Genomic DNA, 27586 nt, shown 5'->3' on the forward strand with positions numbered 1-27586 from the left:
TTTTATCGTGGCGCTTTTAATATTCCTTTTTCTAAATTATTACCATGGCGCTTTTAATATTCCTTTTTCTAAATTATTACCATGATCATGGTAATTTTTTGTATGAATATCAACATAAACAAATATAGTAAATGCGTATGAATATCAATATAAATAAATATAGTAAAGCATTTACTAGGCAAAAATGCAAAATTCCGTATCAAATGTGTGGTTAACTTCTCTATACACAGTATTTTTCATAATTTTTCACAAAAATTTATATATAGAAATTAAATTTATTAATGCGTAAGAGGGTGTGGCTATTTTTGCATCCTCATGAATAATTTAATGAATATTTTAATTAAGGAAAACAAAACACCAAAACCCAAAACTTTCCCTATATGATTACTAGGACATTATTTATTGGGCAATTCTTGCTAGGTCCGGTTTCTGAATTCAGAACACAGATATACAAGTCGCACCTATTTTTATGTGATAAATTATATTATGGCACCATGTAAACTAGGTCTAAGAAAGAATTTTTCGATGATAATAACTAGCAAAACAAAAGCATTCAAATGGAAAAATATATCAATCTTTATAATACGCCAAATTCAAGACAACCAATTGTCATCAATTCAGAATTGTGAACATCATATCATGTAAATGTAAAATGAGAAAATCCCTCCCGCACATGAAAAATCAACTGCGGATTGAAATGCTTCAAGGCAGTGAAACAAGATATAACAATACAACAGCCACACTTGAATGACAACAGAACTAAGGCGTGACCTTTGTAATATGAATCTGCTACATAATTCCCGCAAAAATCCTACATTACTTATATGAATCTGGACGTTTTGGCTTGCTTTGAACAACAGCCTCTATCTTCTCCATCACGGCAGGAGTCAACAAGGGGATCACGTCAATAGCTTTCATGTTCTCTTGAATCTGCATGGTGGGAAACCACATTTAATAGGTCATGGCACAGATACAAGGTTATTGCAAAGCCTATAGAATTGCAGCACACAACTGCTCACCACCGGCACCTTGAACAAACATGCAGAAACCAATTTTCACTCATAGCACCTCTAAATTCCTATATGAAATGGAAACCTTGATTTGGGAGAAAGTATATAAATTTGCCCCAAGCACATCCAAAAAGCCTTTTACACTGGTTGAGCATTTCTACTAGTACAGAAGTTTCCATAAGCCTCTAAATTCCTATATATAAGTCATGCAGTCCAGCATATCAGTCAATTTATGGCAGTCTTAGACGGCCCATATGGTTGCTGCCCCGCATGTTCTTTGATATCTAAAAGTTGTCCCTGCATAGGGCTTGTTTTGCCCTGCTTAGAATGATTTCAGGCTGCTTGCCTTTTGAGATGCAGATTAGACATCATGTTCGTTCTCTCGAAAATCTCTCACAGGCTTTTATATTTTTTTGGAGATACTATAATCTTATGAAAAATTAAAAAACAGCCCACTATTTCTAAAGTCTCAGCAAAGGTGAGTATCAAGCTATCTTTACTGTTATTTGTGAATTATTATAGATTTCCTATAGTTTGAAAGACTTGCAAGTTCCAGCCCACTTACCTATTGCACTGAAAGACTGCTCTTTCAAATCATTGCCAATCTTATTTTTTACCGGCGTACAAAACATATTGACATTAATTTCCATATTGTTTGTGAGCAGTTACAAAAAGGCTTTATTCTACCCTCACATGTAGGGCTGTGCAATCGGTCGGTTCGGTTCCGAACCGAACCGAACCGAAAAAACCGAAAACCGAATTGTAAAAATATTAAAAACCGAAAAAACCGATTATAAAAATATAACCGAACCGAATCGAACCGATAAAAATCGGTTCGGTTCGGTTCGGTTCGATTCAAACCGAAATCTATATTTTTTAAAATTTTTTTCTTCTAATTTCAGTAAAATAATTCAATAAATATTTCACATAAATTTATCAATAAAAATTGTCTAAATATATAAGGATAATATTTAAAAAATTCATATAAATCCATATAAAATTTAAAAATATAAATCAAACCAGTGTTTTAAATAATAAAAATATATTAAAAATCGGTTTTTCGGTTTTTCGGTTATTTAACACGTTTAAACCGAACCGAACCGAAAACCGAATAAGTTGAAAAATATTAACCGAACCGAACCGAACTTTTTTATTAACCGAACCATTAAACCGAAATCGGTCGGTTCGGTTCGGTTTTTCGGTTTAAACCGATTTACGCTCAGCCCTACTCACATGTCTCTTTTTCTCTCCAACCGGCAGACATTTTCACCAAGCCGTTATCAGGCGATCTACACCACTAGTTCCTGTCCAAATTGCACCTGGCTTTACTTCCAGCACCAACTTGAAGGGGCTGGGAGTGTAAAGCATAGCGTATAACATGTCTGATTGCCAAAACGCTGTAATTTTGGTGTTTTTTTATTCTTTCGTTTTTAGTATTGTACTAGCCATTAGTAGTCTTGGTAGTGATAGGCACGTACTCTATTATCGCATACTCTGTCATCTCATAACCAAAAAAATATCCTTTCACTTTTATTAATATTTAAGTTTTTAAATTAATAATTACAAAAATTATTATTTAATTTCTATATAATATAAAAAAATTTATTAATTAGTCTCTAAATTTTAAAAAATTTATTAAAACATTCTTCACATTTAAAAAATTTAACTAATTAGTCCTACTAGTATTTCTTCCATATAATGCCTTTAGTTTTAACATCAAAGTGAGGGGGAGAAGATTTTTATTTCAAAAATACCCCCTTAATCATTTATCAAAATAAAAAAATTTAACAACACCCATATTCCCATATTACAATCAATGATAAGCCAATAACATGAAATCATTAAGAGAAAGTCTTAATAGAAAAAAAAAAAAAAAAAAAAACGTTGCTCACTAATAAAATAAATAAAAAAAAAGAATATCAAATATACCAAAAAGAAAAGAAGAATTAATATCAGTGAGCAGAAAAGTCTTCTTACTTCTTGATAGTTCATATCTTTATGTGATAAATTAAATTTAAAATGCACTCAAGTTAATTTATTTATTGTATTTATTATTTTTTGTATACTTGTTTATGCTGAAAATATTTAAATTAATGTTTAATTTTTAGATATAATTGTTTTAATTTTGCTTATTCTCTTACATTTTTAGGTGACAAGAATAGTATAGAAAAAGATAAAAATGAGTGTGTAACTTGTATGGATGCAAGTATTAGGCTATGTTTGTTTTGGAGAAAATATTTTTTTATATTTTTGACATTTAAAATATAAAACTTTAATCAATAGAAAATATTAAAAATAAATTATTTAAAAAAATGACTTTCTCTTTTTACAAAAAAGTGAATTATTTTTAAGTTTTCTATATATAAATTTATTAATAAATTTTATTTTTAAAATTAAAATTAAATAATAAAAAATAATTATTTTATTAGAAAAAATTTTTCACACAAAATATTTTTCGCATAAAATATTTTTTAATTATAAGTTTTTTTTTTTTTAAAAAAAGTCTTAAACTACTGAGTCGGTTGATTTTATTAAATATGCTAAAAGTTTATTTGATCAATTAAAAAATTTTAATATAAGGTGATTTCAAGTTAAATTTTATACTTATTTTATAAATTTTCATATTTTTTGCATAATAATTTATGTAATTAATTTAAATTAAAATAGCTATATTTAATAATATAATTAATCTGTTTAAAGATTTATTTAAAAGAGACCTACCCCATAACTAATAGTGCAGTATATACTTCATTTGATGTTCATAAAAAATTTAAATATAATGCAACTTTATGTTATTTCATATTTATATTTTTTATTAATTACATTTTCATAGTCTTCATAATATAAATATTATTAAAAAAATTACATCATATGAAAAACATAGTACAATAAATATAAAATAAAAAAATAAAATTAGGAGTATATAAAGTGTAAAATATATACACTTTATAACAATAAGTATGAATTAATAAAATGGTGCGTATAAAGAAATACATAGCGACGAGCTCCGGCATCTCCTCTTCGAAATTATAATTAAATTGAAAAAAAAATTATATCAAATTAAAAAAAAGTTATATCGAATTAAAACATTGAATCACACTTTAATGTACCGTAAATTATAAAAGGAATTTTAAGTGAAAATGATTAATTACCTATGAAAGAACTTAGTATACTAATGACCGCTGGATTTCTCTATCCCATTACGAGACCGCCCGATAGTAGTAGCCCACAATCAGGAGGTTCCTAAGCTCCGGAATAAGCCAGGCCCAACCCGTTCATCCTCTTGATCGGACTCTTATTTAAGTCACTCAATCAGACCAGTCCGGCCCATTTCAGCCTTAAAGCCAGCCCTTTCCTAGGTTCCGGTCATTTTCCCTCAAACCCGGTCACAAGAAGAAAAGACTGCGGGTCCAGTCATTTCGCAATCCTGTCCACTCGCGCGCCTAAGGGAATTAAATGCTTGCCTGACACAGGGAGGGTCCTGGGGTTATCCGTACGTACGGACCTGCACCAAGGGGTAGGTGGTCCTATAACGGAAAGGTCATCTCGCGTGAGAGAGAGAAAAGAAGATAAAAGGGAGGAAACACTCTCCTCTAGGGCTAAGCTTTTTCTAAGTTCATAAAACCCTTATAAAACCCTACTTTCTGGATCTTAGATCATCAATTGGTGCCGTCTGTGGGAACGCAAAGGAGATCTTTTCATCGCCGGAGTTCCACTCTTACAATACCCACTGAGATCCACGATGGCTAACCACAATGAAAACAACACCATTAACACTCCCAATGACCTGAGCTCTGCCCAAGATGGGCAGCAGTACTCTTTCTCCAGTCCCACAACTCCAAACAACCAACCACCCATTCCTTTCAATCCCTCGCCAAGCCTACCAGGGAACGTGCCCGCAGCCACTTTATCCAACCAGGGCCTCCAAATCATGGCCCTCCAGATACAAAACACCGCCCACTGGCTGGGGCAGATGTTGCAACAGAGGGGCCTCAGTACTCCTGCGAATGTGTTGCCAGTAGTAGAAGAACCCTGAACCAATGAACCTCAACCTACCTTCAGCCACCCTCAAACCGCCAGCAGAGAAACCGGAGAAAGGGGGTGAAGAGCCGGGAGAGAGGAAGAACCGGAGGCCCGAGTTCACGGAAGGAGGGTGAGGGAGCTGATAGAGAATGATGAGGCCAGCAGCTATTCTGCCGGAACAACCAAGTGGACGAGAAGCGAAGCGGAGGAAGATGAGTACCGCTGGGAGAAGAAACCCAGGCAGGAGGAGAAGAGTGTAGACCAAAAGCTGCAAAAGATGAGAGAGCAGCTCTTGGCCGAGTTGGGAACGAAGGATCAGAATCAAACTCTCTTGCCCACCTCTTCACCCTTCTCGAAGTGGGTGCAGCAGGAGACCGTCCCAAAGAAATTTATGATGCCACCTATGGCCGCATATGACGGAGCTGGAAACCCCCGGGAGCACGTCTTGAATTATAAGACTTTCATGGAGTTGCAGACTTTGTCAGATGCCTTGATGTGCAAGGTATTCCCAATGACGCTCTTGGGGCCAGTATGGGCATGGTTTAACAGCCTTGAGACAGGAAGCATCAGAACCAAATTTCAATGGACAGGTCGGATGAAGAAAAGACCTCGTTCATAACAGAAGATGAGACTTATTGTTATAAGGCCATGCCCTTAGGGCTGAAGAATGCCGGGGCAACATACCAAAGACTGATGAACAAGATTTTTAAAAATCAGATCGGCAGAAATGTGGAAGTATATGTGGATGATATGGTGGTGAAGAGCCCGACCTTCCATCAACACTTGGTAGACCTCAAGGAGGTATTCGAGGTGTTGGAGCAGTACAGAATGAAGTTAAACCCGGCTAAGTGCGCTTTCTTTATTAGGGGAGAGAAGTTCCTAGGATATATGGTGAGTGGAAAAGGCATTGAGCCCAACCCGGAGAAAGTAGAAGCTATCCTGAATATGCCAGAACATACCTGTGTGAGGGATGTCCAGAGACTTACTAGGAGAGTGGTGGCGCTCAATCGGTTCATGTCGAGGTCAGCGGAGAGATGCTTGCCATTCTTTAAGAAGTTGAGGAAAGTGCCGAACTTCGAATGGACCGAGGACTGCCGAGAAGCTTTCAAAGAACTCAAGAGTTATCTTAGCTTGCCTCATGTGCTCAGCAGTCCGATGGAAGGAGAAGAGCTCCTGATTTATTTGTCAGCCTCAGAACAAGCCATCAGTGCCGTGCTGGTTAGGGTGAAAGGAAGGGTGCAGAAGCCTGTCTTCTATATTAGCAAGGTGCTTAAAGATGCCGAGATCAGATATTTGAACATCGAGAAGATTGCATACGCTCTGTTGCTAGCAGTTCGGAAGTTCAGGGTCTATCTGGAAAGCCACCAGGGAGTGGTAATGACAGACCAACCTCTAAAGAAGATCCTCCACAGACCAGAAACATCAGGTCGGATGCTGGCTTGGTCCATTGAGATTAGCCCTTATTGTCTAGAGTACCGACCTCGGACCGCTATAAAATCTCAGGCCCTGACTGATTTCATAGCAGAGTGCACATTCAATGAAGAACAAAAGGGGCCGGTAAGCCAGCTTTTGAAGCATCGGGAGAGGAGACAGAGGAGCAGTCCTCTCAGGAATTCGACTGGAAACTATACGTGGATGGGGCATCAGGCGCCGGGGGCAGTGGCGCTGGAATACTGCTGAAGGGACCGGGAGAATTTAAGGTTTGCTATGCCCTACGCCTAGAGTTCAAGGCCTCCAATAATGTGGTAGAGTATGAAGCCCTAATAAATGGGATGCTGACAGCAATGGAGGTGGGAGCAACCGACCTCAAAGTAAATAGTGACTCCCAGCTAGTGATTAATCAGATAACCGGGGCATATCAGGCCAGAGACCCAACCATGCAGAATTACCTGGCAAAGGTAAAAGCCATAGAAGCTGAGCTCAAGGGTCGGGGAGTCACAATGAAATACCAAAGAATACCCCGAAAGGAGAATGAAGAGGCAGACTTGCTCAGTAGATTGACAAGGGAAGAGCTGGAGCAACTCCCAGATGAGGTATACATACAGTATGTCAGCACGCCTGCTTTTAATAAAACAGTCACTGTATTTCAGGTGGAGCAAAACCAGACCTGGATGACCCCGTACTTGGAATACCTAAAGACAGAAAAGCTCCCTGAAGACAAGGGTGAAGCAAAAAAGATAACAGCTCGCGCTGCTAACTATCAAGCAGTAAGGGGGACTTTGTACAGGAGGGGGAAATTCAGCCCGTGGCTTTGCTGTGTGAGCTCAGAGGAGGCAGTAAAGGTGATGGAAGAGATACACAGGGGAATGTACGGAGCTCACGAAGGAGCAGGAACGCTTGCGAACAAGATATTCAGGCAAGGGTACTACTGGCCCACCGTTAAGAAGGAAGCAGAAGAGTTTGTCCGAAGATGTGATGTCTGCCAGAGATTTGCCAACGCCATCAATGTCCCAGCCACTCCTAAATCCATCATCTCCAGCCCGTGGCCGTTCTCGCAGTGGGGAGTAGACATCCTGGGACCCTTTCCCAAGACCACGGGGCAGAAAAAGTTTGTAGTAGTGGCTGTGGAGTACTTCTCGAAATGGCCAGAGGCGGAAGCAATCCCCACAATAACAGCCCGCAAGATGATAGATTTTGTATGGGGGAATATCATCTGCAGGTTTAGAGTACCGAGGGTGCTCATCTCAGATAACGACAGACAATTCGACTGCAGTGCCTTCAGAGCGTTCATGGCAAACATGGGCATATGGCACAAATTCTCCTCGGTAGCTCATCCTCAGACTAACGGCCAGACAGAGGTCACCAATAGAGCTATCCTCTAGGGGGTTGAAAAAATGGCTGGATGGGGCAAAGGCGAATTGGACAGAAGAACTCAACAGTATCTTGTGGGCATTCCGAACTACTCCCAGGTCGTCCACTAAAGAAACACCTTTCGCACTTGCATTTGGCACTGAGGCCGTAGTCCCAATCGAGCTACAAATTCCTACACATCGGGTCCAGTTCAATGATGAGAATGCAAATAGTGATAAACTGAAAAGTAACCTTGATGCCCTGGAGGAAGTCAGGGAAGAAGCCCAAATCTGAATTGCCGCTTATCAACAAAGAGCTGCCCGTTATTACAATCAAAGGGTCAGGGAAAGAAGCCTGAAGGTAGGGGACCTAGCCCTAAGAAACCTAGAAGCTACAGGAAAAAGAGCGGCGGTAGGCAAGTTGGCGCCGACCTGGGAGGGCCCTTTCAGAATAACAAAAGTGTTCAAGCCGGGGATATATCGAATCGAGGATATGCAGGGAAACCCTGAGCCTCACGCTTGGAATATCTAGCACCTAAAGAGGTACTTCCCTTAGAATATTTGTAAAGAAAATTCTTGTACTATGAAAACATGAATGAATGGAATAACACCACCTTTTGACAAAGCAATGATTATCTCTATTACTGTGAGTATTAACTCTCTTAGAAAAAGAAAAAGAACAGATCCCAGAAGATCTCAGTGAGGCAGGTGACCGGGCTCCCAAAGTGCCCCGCCACTACAAAACTGGCTAAGATGACGAAGCGGCAGTAGGGCCAATGAACCTGAATCCCATGCAAGGCTAAAGAGCGTGGAAGCGGCAGTAAGGCTACAGAGCCAGAATTTTACAGAAGACCTCAAGGAGATACAAGACCAGGATCCCCAATATCTCCTGGCACAAAACGACCAGTGAGATTCCCAAGATCTCCCAGAGCAAAAATGGTCGGTGAGATCCCCAAGATCTCCCGGAGCAAAAACGGCCGGTGAGATCCCCAAGATCTTCCGGAGCAAAAACAGCCGGTGAGATCACCAAGATCTACCGGAGCAAAAACGGCCGGCGAGATCTCCAAGGTCTCACGGAGCAAAAAACGGCCGGCAAAATTTTCAAGATCTCCCGGAGCACAAACGGCCGATGAGATCCCCAAGATCTCCCAGAGCAAACAAAAACAGCGGCATGCAGTGACAACATGCAAAAACAACTCATGAAAACACAGTAATGGGCCCAGAATCACCAATGAAAGACCAGATTCTGACCTCCCAAAGGAGCTCAGGACCTAAGAGGAAGAGACTCTGATCTCACAGCCAAAGGAGGCAAAGTGCCGTGCCGACCTCAAAAAGATACTAAGGCAGAAATAAAAAGTCTAAATCCGAACTCGGATTACAAGCTATTAAGACGACGACCCCCAAAATTAACTGATGACACTAAACCAGCTCGACTAGCCTAGAGAAAGATCTAAGCGGCAAAGGACCCAGCCGAGGCATACCCGAGAACTGAATCATCAGACAAAAGACGACAAGGGGGCAAAAGTGCCGACCTGAAAACACGAACTCAGAAAACCAAGCAAAAGAAAGCCGAGCTCAGAAAGCTCAAAAATCAAACTGAAGAAAACACACCTCCTATAAGCTAAGAAAAAGTCCAATGGCGTGAGAAGATAAGGCATCAGCCTCAAATCCTGTCGGAACAGAACTAAAACTAAGAAGGCCAGCCCTGTTTATCCCCTTAAAAGGTACATGATCCATTTTACTTTGATTATACAAAGGTTATACGCCTGAGATCATATGCATGAAGTAATGAAAAGAAAATTGAGGACGGCTGGTCAACTGTTAAAAACCGAGCTCAGGCTGAGGACCTAATGGGGTCAAAACCCGTAAAGAATCACAGCTCAGAGTCTTATCCTTACGATAAATCCAGCTCGGAGAAAGCCTACAGGTGAGAAGGCCCCTGTGAAATTGAAGAAATTTACAAGCCAGAAGCCAAGTCTTGGGCTAAGTCTTCAGCCCTGGTTAGCTTAAAAGCAAGCGGTAAGGGACTGTGTGATCAATTCCTTATGAATTACGGGGAATAGTTTGAGTATTTCATTCTGAAAAAATTTGAACAAATTGTGCTTGTAATAGTTTAGATAGCTCGGTAGAGTATTAAAAAACAGACAAAGGCAGAAACAATTCAAGCATAAACACGAGACAGGAAATAACTCAGGTATGAACATGAAGTAAGAGACTGAAATAAATTTTCATTAAAAGAAAAGTATATTACAGCCTATTCTCATCACCTATGTGGAATAGAAGGAAGACCATCCTTAAAGGACTTACATGCCTAGGGGCGCTATCATATACATAATCTGCATTTATACTATCTACATTGCTGATTGTGGGAGACCCAGCACTCTCTGGCTCAGACCTCCCAGTACCCTCAAAAGGAGATTCAAGCCGGATAAAAGAGAACCTTCAACGACAACAGATGGGATATGACACTTGGCAAATTCAATAGCGTTGTCACCCTTTTGCTTACTTAAAGCAGCACAAGAAAGCCGGTAAAGCATTCTGAAGGGCAATGGAACAAGTAAATGTTGCAAACCTACACGCATACTATGTTAGACTAATTTTAGCAAATTACCCTTGCTTCCTGATTTAAACATAGCCATCAACACATTGTCCCTACTTGCATATTTGTAAGCTAAACTTTGAATATCACGGAACACATATCGGAAAGCATCAACGGAAGCTTGACTGAGTGCAGCAGATCTCTGTTTCTCATAGCACAAGCGCTCTACATCAAAATCAACAGCAAACTGATCATCTTCACCATTCCCAGCAAGGAAATCTTGACACGAATCTACCATGATCTGCTTTATATTACATGTGTGAGCCACATCTTGTATTCTATAATAAACTTCAGAAATCATGTTATTCCCTGAATTTGAGTCAGAAGCAGGCATCAGAGACACCACGGGAGCGTCCTTTTTCTTCTCAAGAGGAGGGAGGACAGGAGCATGTCTCCTAAAAGCTCGAGACTCCTTTGGAATGGGAACCGGGGCAGGCACTTCGATAGAGGCAAGACGCTTGCCCCCGACCTCCTCCGCTACACTCCCGCCATCTGCAGAAATGGACTCCCTCTCCTCTGTAACCTGAACACCCTCGACTGGGGCCCCCCGAACATTCCCCACAGGCGCGATCTTAGTCTCACTTGCAAGGACCTTCACCTCAGCTGTGGAGGTCTCGAGTCCCCCTCCGAGAGCATCACCAGAGGGCCAAGCAGGCTTCGTCCCCGTCAACCCGGAGTTCTCGCTCGATCTCGAAGTCCTTGGAGACCTAGGGGCTTGAACAGCTTGAGTGGCCGAGCCCGACTTGCTGCAGCTTGACGACCTTGAAGATTTAGCATCTCGAGGGCCCGGCTTCGGAGCTCGGGCGGAAGCAGGGGAAGGAGGCCGGAAAGACGATTTGGACGATCTTATTTCGGCCATTTGTTGGGAAGTCTCCCCCCTCGATCGCCCTGCTAGGAAGGCGCCCGAGGCAGTATTCATGTCTTACTAGGAGAGCACGAAATTCTTAGAGGGCTTAATCTGATCCATTTTCATTTCAGAAGCTGCAAAAAATCCAAAATCGGGGCAAGTCAGAAGACTTCTTAGTGAAAATCACAAAAGCAAGATTAAAACGGGCCTCCACGAGGGATAAAGTAATAAGATTTTTGGCTCGTCTTGACCCCCTGAAGAAGGCGATGAACAGACACGCCGTGTGTGTGAACCCCCAGCTCAGACAAACAGATTCGAAGGAAGACAAAATCAAGCTCACATGTGTGGTTAACTTCTCTATAATGCAAAGCATTCACTAGACAAAAATGCAAAGTTCAGTATCATATGTGTGGTTAACTTCTCTATACACAGACTTTTTCATAATTTTTCACAAAAAATTATATATGGAGAATAAATTTATTAATGCGTAAGAGGGTGTAGCTATTTTTGCATCCTCATGAATAATTTAATGAATATTTTAATTAAGGAAAACAAAACACCAAAAGCCAAAATTTTCTCTATATGATTACTAGGACATTATTTATTGGGCAATTCTTGCCGAGGTTCGGTCTCTGAATACAGATATACAAGTCCCACCTATTTTTATGTGAAAAATTATATTACGGCACCATGTAAACTAGGTCCAAGAAAGAATTTTTCGATAATAATAACTAGCAAAACAAAGCATTCAAATGGAAAAATATATCAATCTTTATAGCACGCCAAATTCAAGACAAAAAATTGTCATCAATTCAGAATTGTGAACATCATGAAATGTAAAATGAGAAAATCCCTCCCGCACATGAAAAATCAACTGCGGATTGCAATGCTCCAAGGCAGTGAAACAAGATATAACAATACAACAGCCACACTTGAATGACAACAGAACTAAGGCGTGATCTTTGTAATATGAATCTGCTACATAATTCCCGCAAAACTCCTACATTACTTACCTATATGAATCTGGACGTTTTGGCTTGCTTTGAACAACAGCCTCTATCTTCTCCATCACGGCAGGAGTCAACAAGGGGATCACGTCAATAGCTTTCATGTTCTCTTGAATCTGCATGGTGGGAAACGACATTTAATAGGTCATGTCTCAGATACAAGGTTATTGCAAAGCCTATAGAATTGCAGCACACAGCTGCTCACCACCGGCACCTTGAACAAACATGCAGAAACCAATTTTCAATTATAGCACCTCTAAATTCCTATATGAAATGCAAATCTTGATTTGGGAGAAAGTATATAAATTTGCCCCCTTAAGCACATCCAAAAAGCCTATTACACTGGTTAAGCATTTCTACTAGTACGGAAGTTTCCACAAGCTTGACATCAAAAGGTTCAGGAGATAAATTTGAGACAGGAAATAAATTACCAATGAGATTTCACAACATGAGTTAACTATCACCGTTAAAAACGGAAGGATGATACCTGTAGCTCTCAAGTTCATTGTAAATTTTCTTATGCAAAAGTTTGAAAAAATAAATAAATTATGTCATTATCGGTGCAGCAGCAACAACAAAAATTGATTGCAGTAAAATCCTACAGATACCAGGTCCAATGCCCCAACTCATTTATGCAAAAAGGGCTGGCAAAAACCATGAAAAGAGAAAAGAGAAGCTCTATGGATCAAGTTTTAATTTTGACACTGCCAAGCAAACATATAAGCAACCGTTACATAGCAATGCATTTCTCTTAATAGAGAGTTCTTAAAGTTCTAAGGTCTATGGTCAAGCAGCATTTGAAGACTAGGAGAGTTTTCCAATCACCTAATGAAGTATCATTTAGAAGAGGAAACAAATCTATTTGAAGAGGCACGAATAGAATGGATCTACAAGAAAACTGGATCACTCATCTCAATCAGAATGAGAATCATATCATTTTCCTGGTTCTGTTGGTGTTGCTTTCCCCAATACAAGCATTCTATCCATGTGTAATACATGAAAGACATTACTTTGGTTTATGTTTATAACAAAATCTCCAAATTCAAATTGTTCCATTCAATATAAATACAAACAATCTCAAATTACAAGTTCCCATAACAAAAACTAAATCCAAGTATAGCACTACTCATTTTTTGGTTAAAGATGTTTTAAAATTAATTAGATAATTTACAAAGTCAAACTGTACTAAAGGTACTCTAGCAATTTATATGATACAGAGAACTCTCAACTCTGTCTGATGATTTAAAGATTAAAAAGGTAATTGAAATAAAACTAACCTGAGACTCCTTTGTAGCACCAGTAATAACTGATGAGACATTTGGATTAGCAGCACACCATGCAATTGCAAGTTGAGATAAAGGCACACCTAGTTCGTCAGCAATTGGCTTTAGTCCATTGACCTTTTTCAGAACATCATCAACTAGTGATCGGCTGGCAAGATTCTGCAAAGAAAAAAATCACATTGAGAGTCACATGCAAAAATACAATTCGGAAGAAAACAAACCATATTATAAATATATCGCTGAATTTTACTAATCAAGCACCGCAATGTCTGCCATGACTAAGCTCGACAAAAAGATCACGGAAATGAAATGAAAAGAAACGGTATTTATTTTAGAAACCTCCATCCAACCAAACTCATAGGTGTCCTAGGCTTTCCATTCAGGGAAAAAATATCAATTTTATCATGTAGATGCCCAGAAAAATTAATAGTGTCAGCGAAAACCATCCAAGGAAGGCTAATGACCATGGACCATCCAAGCCTTAGCAAGACAAATTGGTTCTAGTACAAGCAAATATAGCATTGTCAAAAGTTTAGCCTATGTCCGATGGCCCAAAATTGAAAACCGAAAAAATAAGTGAAGAAATGAGGCAATTATCAATGAGGAGAACAGCAAAATAAAAATTGCTATCAGGAGGTATAACTGAAAAATTCAGACATAAAAAACATAAATCCAAACAAGTCTTACTTTGTAATTTTCCAGTGCAAACCGGCTATCAGGAGGAATAGCTCCCTTGCTGTACTTTCCAGTGAGCACCCCAGATGCAAGTGGACTCCATGTGGTGAGGCCCAGGCCATAATTGTTGTACAAAGGGAGGTACTCTGACTCTACCTGTACCCATTCAAGGTATAAGTTAATTATAAACCAAGACTATCAGGTCTTATAAATCCATCGTAGGCAAAAAAGAAAAAATAGGTTCTTAAGGGTGTTTAGCCAGGAGCTGCAATCAGGGGAAAAAATTTAAAGAGAGTTTATAAATTACAAACCATGACCTATTTAATCTAGAAATGAATAGCAACTGGTACTAACACCAAAATTTGGGCACTTTGTCCTGTGAAGCAGGTTCCATATATAATGACATAACAAGTTACTTTCCCTTGGCAAGTTAAAACTTGTCCATTATTACCAAGGAGTCTGCAATTTCACGGGCTATAAGATCCACAACCACCAGAAGCTTTCCAACGGCTTTGTTAAAGAATGACCACAGCTGCAATTACTGCAAGGTTAACACCCCTCAATTATCTTCCTTGATTCTTATTTCTGCTTTGCTGCTTCTGCTTCTTTAGAAATCTGCACCATTCTCCAGAATTTTCTTTCTAAAGAGAATAGTTTGTGTCCAACCCTAAGCCTAAAGAGTAAAGAGGTAGGTGAACTAGATGCAAAACTCTCAACTAATTAGCAATTAACAAATTATCAGAGTCTTTCATTCTACACCAACATAATGTCTGCAATTACAGAGCCCCTTTAGAAAGTACAAAACAGATGGGGGATTCAAGTAGTTTAATATATTAAATTAGAGTGTGTTAGGGTTTTGGAATCCTAACAGAGAAGAGAAAAGAAAGAAGGAATGGACAGAACTTAGAGAGAAAGAGAGAAATAAGCAGAGAAAAGAGAGATTATTTCACATATTTCTGGAATGCCGTTTACAATTCATTGTCCAACTTGTTAGTAACTGCCTTTACAGATCTAGCTACTGTTAAGCATGGATCATCTATTATCCCTACAACAGAATAACTATCACTAATAACAAAAACTATCACTAATAACTCTTTAACTGCTCCAGCAACCACCCTGCCTTCAAGACACTTGTCACTTCATTCCTCACTTCAACTCTTTCAGTGCATATTCCTGCGCCTCCCCACTATTCTTTCTATAGTTTCCCTCTTATATTTAAACAGAGTGCATAGCTCCTCGATGGAACTGCCTTCAGAAAAATGCCATCCCATATTTCTCACCTTCCAAAACATAATTCCTTGCTACTTTGGTGAATTCAATGACTTTTGAAGGTGGAATGTGTTTTGTGAATTCCTTTGAAAACAGAACCATAAGAACAGCCAAACAAGTTACTCATATCTAGTTCAGGTGCAGCTAAAATGAACGATGAACATAGAAGATAAGCTATGTTTGCAAACCCAAAACCCGTTCAACCATTTCTTTCAAATGGAACTAATTATTAATACACAAGAACTATTAAAAAAAGGAACTTTTTCATTACCAGAAACAAAAATAACATGTTTCACATTTGGATACTGAGAAGAATCCTTTACCTTGTGTCTAGACAGTAAATTATACTCTGGCTGCTCCACAATTGGCCCCACCAAGTCCAATCTTTCTGCGATGCCCCATGCTTCAGTGATTTGCTGTGCCGACCACTCGCTAGTCCCCCAATAAAATGCCCACCCTTTATCAATCACATAATTTATTGCCCTTACTGTTTCTTCAATTGGTGTTGAGGAGTCTGGCCTGTGACAGCAGATTATATTAACAAATTCACTTGCTACACATCATAAATACCTCTTGAACAACCCTTATGATTTTCTTAGTCAACAGGTTCAGCAAATATAACAATGATAGTAATGAATCATTTAGCAAAAAGCATTAAGAAGAAGAAGCCACATGTAATATATATATCAACAAAAATTCAGGCAAAGGGAAGGAGGGAGGGGCCAAATGTATTTATCTTATTGGTTAGAATAGCTAAGTTCTTTTCTTTTCCTTTTTCCCGCTCAGTAAGTGAGTTGTTAACTCTTTGTATATAAAGCCTCTTCTAGCAAGAGAAAGCAATTAATTTCTTCCCTCCATTTCACGATTCCTTTTCTGTTACATATTACAGGCAAGAATACTTCAACCATAAAGGAGCAACAAGAAATACAAAGATCGCTCCACTAAATTATATCTGAAAAATCCGCATCAGTCTCTTCTGAAACAAGCACAAACAACATTTTATATTAAGAAATCAACAACCACAGGTTACATCAGATCATATCCATATATATTCAAAAAGCCTACTAATCAATAGAATACATTTACTTGCTAAAGGATAACAAAAAATAATATCCAATGAACCATAACCAGAAATCAAGAATAAAAGACCACATAAATCAAATGAATTTCTTATTATCAAGCTTCTTTCTAGTTCACCCCGAAACTCGCCGACCCCATTTCATTCTAATGTAAAACAATCACGACTGCCGCCAAAATGAACCAATCAAGACTACAAAGATAGAGACAAGACAATAAATCACCAATCATCGACTAAAGCCACTCGCAAAACTATTAAAATGTGTATCCATACATCAATGCAAGTTAACAACTAAAAGAAAAATCTACTGATAGATGACGGCCAATCAAATTAACAAAATCCTCCAAGAGGGAAAAAAATTACATAATCATAGCAAGACAACGAAGCGAATGTGAAAAATAAATTGAAAGGAAATTAAAAAAAAAATGCGAAAGCGAAAACCAAGAATATATACTGACCGGTGGCAGTAAATCACATCAACATAATCCATATCCAGCCTCTTGAGCGAAGCTTTGGTACCCTCCACTATATGCTTCCTAGACAAGCCTTTATCATTAGGACCAGAACCTCCCCAGAAGATCTTGGTAGAGACAACAATATCAGAACGTTTCCATCCAAGCTCACGGATCGCCTGACCCATGATCTCCTCAGCCCTTCCATTGGCATAAACCTCGGCGTTGTCAAAGAAGTTAACACCATGGTCACGGCAGCACTGCAAGAGAGACTTGGCCTCTTTGACATCGAGCTGATTGCCGAAGCTGACCCAGGCGCCAAAAGAGAGCTGGCTCACCTTGAGGCCTGAGCGACCCAGATTCTTGTACTGCATTTTCCTTAGAGGGAGATGGCGTGATCTGTAAGGGATTATTTGAAAACGGAAAGAATTTTGGGGCTGCAGAGATGGAACAGAGGAGTTTTGGAAGTAAAAAAATGGCCACACTTTGTTCAAGCTGTGGGAGTGAGGTGGAAATGTTTGTGTGCAGTCGGTTGTATTGTATGGGGAGTTTGGTGTCATTCCACCCGTTGATTCTGGAAAGTCAGATTTTCAACAAGAACTGATTAACAATTACAAATTCTTTTAATTAATTCGGAATCCAAACTCTTTATCGTTAAAAAAAAAATCCAAAATATTTATTGATGAAAGTATATAAAAACAACTTGTAGTTTTATAGTTTTCTTCTATTAAAATACTACTTTGTGATATAATATTTTTTATAAATAAAAATAATTTTTAAATATTATTAAAAAAATGAATATAAATATTATATCACAAAATACAAATATAACATAATAAAAATATAAAATTATATAATATTTTTATTTTAATTAATAATTATATTTTATTTAATATATTAATATTTTTTATGATATTATGTAAATTATTTATTAATAGTGCAATATTATAAAGTGTTACTTAATATAAATTATATTATAAATTTTTTAGTGAAAGTGAGTAAAGTGGCAATATATTTTTTTATATTTATTTGATAATTTATAGTTTATATTTTAAATGTTAATTATTTTTATTATTATTATAAATAAATAAGAATTTACTAAAGGAATGAGATAATATTTGAAAACAAAAGATATAGCAGTGTGTATGGTGACAGAGGATGACAAGAGCACGAGAAGACATTATAAAAAGCGAAAGGTAGGTTTGGTGGGGGGGGGGGTCCATGGTCTGTGTCTGTCAGAGAATCAAACCAATGCAAACCAAATCTGAAGAGGTGGAGGAGGTGCTGCTAAACGCTGTTGAGATTTAATTTGCATTAAAATAGGAGTTCGTATTTTCGCATTTTAATCCAAAAAAAGTTAGTTAATGGAAGATGTGACTCTTAATTAATCAAATCAAAATCGAATTGGTTTGCATTTGGATGAAAACGATATCAGAAAGGCAAATAACACAATGACTCATACGCCACGTTTGCAACCTTAATAGCCACAAATTAGAAATACTCTAAACAAAAAGGGAGCAGAAAATAATATTATTTTATGCATGATTTTTTAAGTAATGATCATTAAACAGAACATTTTGAAATAAAAAAATCATTAAATAGAACATCATCGACAAAAAGAGTAATGATCATTTTCAAATTTGCGATTATAAGTAAAATGCCCTTTGTTTAGCATAAAGGGAAGGAATGAGAAAGTTGTAATTTTTAGAAAGAGTTTGACAGGTTATATAATTTTTAGAATTTTATTTAATTTATATAATTTTTTATTAATTTTAATTAATTAGTTAACAAATAACTATTTTATATTTAATTATACCTTCCAAATTTTAATTTTTATATTTAATTTGAATATAATACAAATTAATTTTTTTATTAAATATAATATGTCACATCAATTATTTTATTTTAATTTTTAAATTTTAAAAAATTAAAATTAACTATATTTTTACACTTATAATATATTTTGCAAATATGTTTTTTTATTTTTTATAATTATTTTAAGTATAATAATTTTTTAATTTTTATAAAATTAAAATCAATCATATTTATAACAAAATTAAATTAATATATATAAATTATTTTAATTTTTAATTATTACAAAATTTAAAAGTAAACACATTTCTAAAAAGGAATTAAAATAATATATAAAATATATTATATATTATATATTTTAATAAAAAATTCTGAATAACAATTACATTAATAAAAGAATTTAATATCGTTTAAAAATAAATGAAATTAAAAGATAAAAAGTAATTATAATTAAAATATTAAATTAAAAAGTTTATATCATAAATGTGGCACAGACATTCCTCTAGTATAAGAAATAACAAGGATAATTTTGATATTCACTAGCCAAAAAAATTAAAAATTAAAATTAAAAAAAAAAATTCATTATACCATTTCACGTTTTATCATATCAATACAAAAGATGAGTTTTTTTTTATTTATTTATTTAGAAAGTGTTCTAAACCACAAAATTATTGTCCTCAATTATCAGAAAAAATCACAACAATGGTATCATCACTCTTTTTTAATTGAGAAAAACTCGATCAACTTTTTTTTTACTGGATTTAAACTCGAATCAAGATGCGACAAGAGTCTGCAAATTTCAACTGAAAAACCGAACTTGAGAACGTCAAATAACACTAATTACTGTCTTTCACTTCCAATAACCTGGAGCTGGACTATATGATTTCAAAGAGACCCCATAAAAACAAAGCTTTTAACTGCTAGACTAAGCTAGGATAAAGGCACAGGCTCTAATAACAGCAATAAATTCTGAAATGTTCTTTCTGATGACGGTGCTTCGTGGTCGTTAGGTTGATTTTGTGTAGAAGCGGATGCCGAAAGCCAATCCCAGTATAGCTAGGGGAACCAGGAATTGCAGGAGCTTGATGATGAACTCAGAGGTCTTATCTTGGTTGTAGTGAGGTTGATTTGGAGGTTTATATGCAGTCTTCTTGGGGATGGTTGAAGGATCAATCTCTCCAACATAGTATTGATCCATCATTTCTCTGGCACTGGTGCTGTGACCCACATCCTCAAAATCATCAGTTGCATCTTTCCCTGCAAAACAGGTGTAGTGTCTAGATAAGTGACACAATCAATCTTAATCTTATCCAATTTGCTTCATAAGGGCAACAGCTGAGACTGCACCTGTAGCAGACAACAGAACCTCATCACCACCAGGATGGTCTTCCAAAAACTTTGTCACATCGTAAACCTGTTTCAACAAATTAAAATGGCTTTGAGATGAAGTAACATCTGAATTTGCAAAAGTACTGGTCATTCAAAGTCTATTTCAAAGTTGGTGTATTTCTCCAAGAAATTTGGATTCATGTTAAAAATGATAAAGCTTTCCATTAGTTGGCCTGAAAAATACCCATAATGAAATATAGATTGCAGGGAACATAAGTTTAAAGCATGGCATGGTGGAAACACCTATTTCTTCCAAATGTTGGACACAGGACTGTATGCTACTGCTGTAATATGGAAAACTCAAAAAGAAATCTATAGCTAATAAAGAAAAGCAAAAACAGATGTACTACCAAAATAATTTATGACCTTTTATTCCCAACAATCAAAGATTAAAAAGAAATCTCATTTTCTGATAAAAATTAGCTATGCAGCTAATAATCGAGATTAACATTCTCATAAAACTCAAGGACCACTTTGGTTAAGTTCAGAATCAAGTAGAAAGCAAAACTAGCTAAAAGTTCTCCATTCCAACTATCCATGGGATGGAGGCCAAAGAATAAGCACTGTACTAACTAATCATTGAGCAAATCAATATTAAGGTGGCTGCCCTGCTCTTCAAATACTACCTGTTCCTTTTCCCCGTCCCCGTTCCTTTTCACCTCCATATACAATTATTTATTTCTATCCTTCACATCGATATATGGATATGCACTAAAGTCTTGAATGTAGAAATTGGTTTGTTGAATGGTATAACTCATGGAATCATAGAAAATATAGAATGAGAGGATATGTGACGCAAATGTAGAGCAATGGTAGAACCATGAAGTAATAGATATAAACTTGTAAAGATACACACTCGCAGGTAGAATCCAATCTTGGCGAGGTTGAAAATCCCAGTATAGAGGTAGAAATACAAGCAAAATCACCACCTTGGTATGTCATTCCAAAGAAATAACTACACTCAAGATCCCTAGAAATCCACCAAAAATTGAGATAAAACACAATATTTGGGGAAAAAATCTAAAATTTTATTGGTGCTCAAAAGTAACTGCACAAAGTGTGAAGCCCCTATTTATTGGATAAAGCCTTGATTCAAACTATAAAACAAAATCTCCTCTAAATTAAGAAAATTTATAATGCTTTCCAAAATAAAGAACTTCCTATTAAAGAATAACTTTTAGAGAGATATTCCAATCTTCCCATGTAGAATAATCTAAAATAGGGAGTCGCAAGATAGTTTCCTAATTATTATTCTTTTGCTTAAAGCCAAGGAGAATAACTAAATAAACAAGGATACTAGAATATTCCTAAACTAACCCACTTCAATTCTTTTATGCTACCCCAATTCCTTTTTTAAATTAAATCTATTATCTACTTGATATCAAGCTAACCAAAGACAGAACAGGCTCATCTTCAGTTACATATCTTACTTTGCTAACTGACTTCAAACCAAAATATTTTATGCTTCAGCAGTCATGTTTTCACGTTGAACAACTCCAAAGAAGTCAAAATGCTAGCCTCATGGCCAAGATGAAGGATTGGTGTGTGTTGAGATAATCTTAGCACAGAGTTGTGGCTTTAACCCCTCAAAATCTAGCATTGCTACTCTTCTTACTATGTCTAAAATGGCCAGACCGACTGCCCACCACTGGAACTTGCTTTGCTCTCACTCTGCTCGTTCCACCTGTCTCAGTATTATTGGAACCTCCCTAAACTTCTCAAATAGTTATCCTTAGGGTTCTATACAGCAGCATAAGCTGACAATTGGATAGAGGGGAAAAGAAAGAGAGAAAACGAGAGAGAAACACCATATAACAGTAAACATTTGTGTGAGAATTAATTCTTTGAAGGACCCTGGATCTTAAATTTAAATGATGTACAAATAATTGGAAAGATACATACGTAGAAATTCAAGCTATTCAACAATCAGTCACCACCTCCTCATGTTCCATAATATATTTTGGCTCAGCGTACAAAAAATTTCTGTAAACACCATGCTTTTTCTATGTAAAGCTCATAACCAAGCGATACAAATTAAACCATTTAGATGTGGAAAAGTCAAAGAGAACAGCAAACTTCCTAAAACACAATGGGGAAAATCATCTTCAAGTGAGATGTTCCAAAAATCATGTGATTTGCTTAGCATCCTAAAACAAGCCCAACCATCAGAGCATGTGCAAAAACAATCTTTATATTGGCTCATCATGGAATCTTTAATCAACAAGGAGAACTTCAAAGCAGTATGACTAAAATATTCAAAATAGTTTGTTTGATAAAACAACAGGATCAAGAGTTCCCAAGGCATTATCCATTCAATGCATGGATTTTTAAAGTTTTCCCTGAGGAAGACTGTCCCAATGTTATAGGAGCAGCTTTATAATAAGCAACATAAAACCCATAGAATTTACAACACTTCATAGACCGTCCTAAAATTTACCCATTTCCTTTCCCAAAAGTTGGCGTAGAACCAACAATGTCTATGAGTATTAGAGCAATGAGAAGACTGGGAATAAAAATCCATTGGTAGGGGATAGAATTTTCTTTTTCTTTATCCACTTCTGCTACACCTGTTTAATCATATGCAAGCATACAATATTCTAGATCACCAGAATCTACAGTCAGATCTTTAATTGTGAGAACTTGAGGGAGTTCATTTTTTGACGGACGATAACAGATGGCTGAAACTTGATCGTGTACGCTTCCTTAAAGTCAAGAGGGCTTAATACTGTACATTGAAAGGTCTCCACAATCTACATTCAACCACGCGCACACACACAAAAAGGAGAAAACAAAAACAGACACAGACAGAGACATGAATTGCCATCGAAAGTGAACATAAATTCAGAATGCAGCACAACTAACAAAGCCCTAATTAGATTGTCTTAACAAAGGGAACATATTATTTGGTTTTTAGCAGCACAAGCCAACAAATTCCTTCGGAATCTGATAAAGCTAAAAAGTCTTTTACATCAATATAAAGCACTCGCTTTCCCCTCTCGAACAAAATGACGTGTCCGAATATGCAACTCTCCTATAGTATGTAGAAGTTCCTTTGCTTGCCACAGTAATAGACATAAAGAATATTCATAGATCAGGGCATAAAACACCAGATAGGAACCATTGTGAATAATAATCAGAAGTAGGAATCCCAAAACAATCAACAGGTGATCCAGACGCCTTAATAATAAAAGCATCAAGGACACGCACATGGAGGCAAAGAAGCAAAAATAAGCACATTGCAGAAACCCAATAGATGAACAAAAATATACAAGTACAAAAGCAAACATCAAGTAAATCGCAAGCCAAGGTTGGATGGATAAAAAAGATAAAAGATAACCATAATAGCAGATCACCTTGCCGCCGATAACCAACCAACAGTCTTTGGGATTGTTGTGCTCAGACACTTGAGCCAAGGTGAAAACTTTCCCTTCACCGCCCATCTGTTTACTTTTCCCCCTTTTTTGAAAACGTGAGAGAGAAACTGGGAGTGATTGATATCAAGAAAAAGACAACTTTTGAGAGACGTAAGAAAATGAAGATGGATCTGCTCCAGGGCGAACCAAAAAGGCAGCTGGGCCCAGCAGCTCCAATTGAAGAAGTGGTGGGCGTGTGAAGAAAGTGAGAGAGAAGGGAAAGTGTAATTTAATGAGAGTGAATTGAGTTGGCAACGGTAGCTGGTGGGTGTGGTGGAGGCTGACTTTACGCAGCTACTTCAAGAATCCAAGATCTGTCGTTGGGTGTGGTAGATGCTTACTTTCTCTCCCGCGTTTATTATTAGCTTGCTGCTTCTCCACTGAGCTGTACTACTTTTTGTACTCCCCTTTCTTGTTTCCCACATTAACTTTTAATTGGAACCCAAAGATAGAATCATCCATAAAAAAAAAAGAGGCATCACCTCCTGTGTTTATTACTATTAAGTTCAACCAAATTAATATATTTAGCTATCGTTTTGGTAGTTCAGCAAAGATTACTTATTTAGTTAATAAGTAATATAAAAATTTGGTTTAAGTTTATTTCTAAAAAATTATAGAATATATTAAATGAATTATAATTTTTTTTAAAATAATAATTAATTTGATTGGTAGATTGAAATATTGACATGCTTTCAATTGATTCAAAAAATAAGATATATTATATACAAATATATTCATAATAACTGGTATATTGTGAATGAACACTGTTATAAGTTATAGAAAGTAAATATGTTAATATAGAAAGTAAATATTGATAGATGGATCAGTTGCTTAATCTTAGGGATTGTAGAATTATAGGCTTGATTTTCCTTACTGTTTAGTTACCGTCTCTCATATATAAATAGGTTGTAATTTCTATTGTGATATATAACAATAAATATTATCTTTCTACATGGTATCAGAGTCTTTCTCATAGAGATTTTTTTTCTCTTTTCTCTCTCGTAAAGTTTTAAAATTTTTTTTGGAGACTTAGGACTCCGTTCATTTGGGTTATCCATAAAGGGTAACATTTGGATCTCACCATCGCTGGAGTCACCACACCAACTCCTTGTCAGATTTGAAGTTTGTTTGCCGTTCTGGTGTTGGGTGGAGGTGTTTTATTTGGTACTGTTCATCGGCACTGTTCACGGATACTGTTCATCAGCACTGTTCACGAGTACTGTTTATCGGTACTGTTCACGCCGGGTACTGTTTTCTGATTCTGTGTTTCTTTTATTGCTATCGTTTTTGGGTTGGTTGTCCTTATGGCTGGAGTTAAAACCACCACCGTAACTGATGTGATTCCTATGTTGACTAAAATCACGGAACACAAATTGAATGGATCTTCCGATCAAGGAATTTTGACATCTGCAGATGAGTATGCACAATTCATCCAATACCAGGCATCTATAAAATCTTCTAATTCCTCCTCTATTACTGCAATTGCCGAGTCAGGTAACTCTACTGCATGTCTTGTGTCTTCATCCTCCAAATGGGTTATTGATTCTGGTGCTACCGATCATATGTCAGGTAATTCTACCCTTTTGTCCAATCTTGAGTCTCATACATCGCCTTCTTATGTTACTCTTGCTGATGGCACTAAATCGTCTGTCATGGGTTCTGGTCATGTCAACTTAACCCCTTCTCTTTCTGTATCATCTGTGTTATGTCTCCCTAAGTTCACATTTAATTTGCTTTCCGTGAGTAAACTCACTCGTGCATTGAATTGTTGTATCTCATTCTTTCCTGATCACTGTGTTTTTCAGGATCTTTCGACGAAGCAGATTATTGGTAGAGGAAGTGAGTCAGAGGGTCTTTACGTCTTAGATCAGCAACTACATCGATCTCCTCGATCTCTGGTATGCTCCACGCGTTTAACACCTTTTGATGTTCATTGTCGTTTAGGGCATCCTTCTCTCTCGGTTTTGAAGAAATTATATCCCCAGTTTCATTCTTTGTCTATTCTAGATTGTGAGTCTTGTCAATTTGCCAAACATCATCGTTTACCTACACTGTCTCGAGTCAATAAACGGGCTTTGTCTCCCTTTGAGTTAGTCCATTCAGATGTTTGGGGTCCTTGTCCTGTTGTGTCTAAGTCTGGCTTTAAGTATTTTGTTACTTTTGTTGATGATTTCTCTCGTACTACTTGGTTATTTTTAATGAAGAGTCGTTCAAAATTATTTTCTATTTTTTGTGCATTTTATGCTGAAATCCAAACTCAATTCAATACTTTCATCCGTATATTGCAAAGTGATAATGCTAAAGAGTATCTCTCTGAGGAATTTCAATCTTATTTGTTACAAAAAGGGATTCTTCATCAGTCCTCTTGTGTTGCCACTCCTTCACAAAATGGAGTTGCTGAAAGAAAAAATCGACATCTTCTTGAAGTAGCCAGAGCCCTCTTATTCCAAATGAAGGTACCTAAATATTTTTGGGCTGATGCTGTATCTACTGCTTGTTTTTTGATCAATCGCATGCCTTCCTCCGTCCTTCATGGTGATATCCCTTATAACATTTTATTTTCCACTAAATCTTTGTTTCCTATTGAGCCACGTCTCTTTGGTTGTACTTGTTTTGTTCGTGATGTTCGTCCACAGGTTACTAAATTGGATCCCAAATCACTCAAATGTGTCTTCCTTGGCTACTCTCGACGTCAGAAAGGGTATCGTTGTTTTTCTCTTGATCTGAATCGGTATCTTGTGTCTGCGGATGTAACATTCTTTGAGTCCACTCCGTTTTTTCCGCCATCATCTGTTTATAACACCCAGGAGGAGGAAGATGACCTCTTGTTATACACTGTTCACTCTTCGTCTCCTCAGACTACTCCTACACCTTTCGCTCATGTGCCAGGTCGCCCTCCCATCTTTCATGTGTATTCCAGACGCTTAGAGGACTCTGACTCCGTTCCGCTACCTGCTTCTTCGTCGACCGATCCTGCTCCTACTGATCCTTCATTGTCTGATTTGGATTTGTCCATTGCTCTTCGCAAAGGTAAACGTACTTGCACTTATCCTATTTCATCTTGTGTCTCTTATGATCAATTATCCTCCTCTTCTCGTTGTTTTGTCACTGCTTTAGATTCTATTTCAATTCCCAAAACTGTTATTGAGGCTTTGTCCCATCCTGGTTGGCGTGCTGCAATGGAAGAGGAAATGATGGCCCTTGACACTAATGGTACTTGGGAGTTGATGTCCTTGCCCCCAGGAAAGCGGGCTATTGGGTGCAAATGGGTGTTTGCAGTGAAAGTAAATCCTGATGGATCTATTGCTCGCCTCAAGGCCCGTTTAGTGGCCAAAGGTTATGCACAAACTTATGGAGTTGACTATTCTGATACATTCTCCCCAGTTGCCAAGCTCGCATCTGTCCGATTGTTTATTTCCTTGGCGGCTACTCATGATTGGCCTTTGCATCAACTGGATATTAAAAATGCATTTCTTCATGGTGATCTTCAGGAGGAGGTTTATATTGAGCAACCACCTGGTTTTGTTGCTCAGGGGGAGTCAGGTAAGGTTTGCAGACTTCGAAAATCGCTTTATGGCTTGAAACAGAGTCCTCGGGCATGGTTTGGCAGGTTTAGTGAGGTGGTCCAACAATTTGGAATGAAGATGAGTAAGTGTGATCACTCAGTGTTTTATAGAAATTCTAATAGTGGAGTAATTCTGCTTATAGTATATGTGGATGATATCGTTATCACAGGAAGTGACATTGTTGGCATCACATCCCTAAAAAAATTTCTTAAAACACAGTTTCATACAAAGGATTTGGGTTCCTTGAAATATTTCTTGGGAATCGAAGTTATGCGGTGTAAGAAAGGCATCTTCTTGTCTCAAAGAAAATATGTTCTTGATTTGTTGGCAGAAACAGGAAAATTTGGTGCTAAGCCTTGTAGTGCCCCAATGAC

At 37.2% G+C, this 27586-nt stretch overlaps 3 protein-coding genes across 3 annotated transcripts; 1 reads left to right on the forward strand and 2 right to left on the reverse strand.

Annotated features, from left to right (window-relative positions):
• Positions 1-6047: 6047 nt before the first annotated feature.
• LOC122723320 lies at positions 6048-8593 on the forward strand. Its single transcript, XM_043955117.1, has 3 exons — positions 6048-6459; positions 6585-7537; positions 8489-8593. Exons 1-3 carry the CDS (start codon positions 6048-6050, stop codon positions 8591-8593), a joined length of 1470 nt encoding a protein of 489 aa, XP_043811052.1.
• A 3428-nt stretch (positions 8594-12021) lies between these two features.
• On the reverse strand, positions 12022-17532 carry LOC110612251 (probable voltage-gated potassium channel subunit beta). The gene is made up of 5 exons (XM_021752980.1): positions 17039-17532; positions 15826-16021; positions 14246-14389; positions 13553-13717; positions 12022-12391 (listed from the first exon to the last, which is right to left on the reverse strand). Exons 1-5 carry the CDS (start codon positions 17404-17406, stop codon positions 12278-12280), a joined length of 987 nt encoding a protein of 328 aa, XP_021608672.1. The 5' UTR covers positions 17407-17532; the 3' UTR covers positions 12022-12277.
• A 2090-nt stretch (positions 17533-19622) lies between these two features.
• Positions 19623-24029, reverse strand: LOC110611781 (cytochrome b5). The gene is made up of 3 exons (XM_021752255.2): positions 23587-24029; positions 20192-20258; positions 19623-20101 (listed from the first exon to the last, which is right to left on the reverse strand). Exons 1-3 carry the CDS (start codon positions 23671-23673, stop codon positions 19851-19853), a joined length of 405 nt encoding a protein of 134 aa, XP_021607947.1. The 5' UTR covers positions 23674-24029; the 3' UTR covers positions 19623-19850.
• Positions 24030-27586: the final 3557 nt, after the last annotated feature.

Source organism: Manihot esculenta, chromosome 3 (assembly GCF_001659605.2).
Source record: "Manihot esculenta cultivar AM560-2 chromosome 3, M.esculenta_v8, whole genome shotgun sequence".
Taxonomy (NCBI): Eukaryota; Viridiplantae; Streptophyta; class Magnoliopsida; order Malpighiales; family Euphorbiaceae; genus Manihot; species Manihot esculenta.

Coding starts and splice junctions, on each gene's coding strand:
- LOC110612251 (XM_021752980.1), bottom strand. CDS start 17,406: ATGCAGTACAAGAATCTGGGTCGCTCAGGCCTCAAGGTGAGCCAGCTC. Junction 16,022..17,038: donor GATGTGATTTACTGCCACCG/GTCAGTATATAT, acceptor CTGCTGTCACAG/GCCAGACTCCTCAACACCAA. Junction 13,718..14,245: donor TTGCACTGGAAAATTACAAA/GTAAGACTTGTT, acceptor TTTTCTTTGCAG/AATCTTGCCAGCCGATCACT.
- LOC122723320 (XM_043955117.1), top strand. CDS start 6,048: ATGTCGAGGTCAGCGGAGAGATGCTTGCCATTCTTTAAGAAGTTGAGG. Junction 6,460..6,584: donor CCACAGACCAGAAACATCAG/GTCGGATGCTGG, acceptor GAAGAACAAAAG/GGGCCGGTAAGCCAGCTTTT. Junction 7,538..8,488: donor GGCCGTTCTCGCAGTGGGGA/GTAGACATCCTG, acceptor TAACTCTCTTAG/AAAAAGAAAAAGAACAGATC.
- LOC110611781 (XM_021752255.2), bottom strand. CDS start 23,673: ATGGGCGGTGAAGGGAAAGTTTTCACCTTGGCTCAAGTGTCTGAGCAC. Junction 20,259..23,586: donor GGTTGGTTATCGGCGGCAAG/GTGATCTGCTAT, acceptor TTGTTGAAACAG/GTTTACGATGTGACAAAGTT. Junction 20,102..20,191: donor GGTTCTGTTGTCTGCTACAG/GTGCAGTCTCAG, acceptor CCTGTTTTGCAG/GGAAAGATGCAACTGATGAT.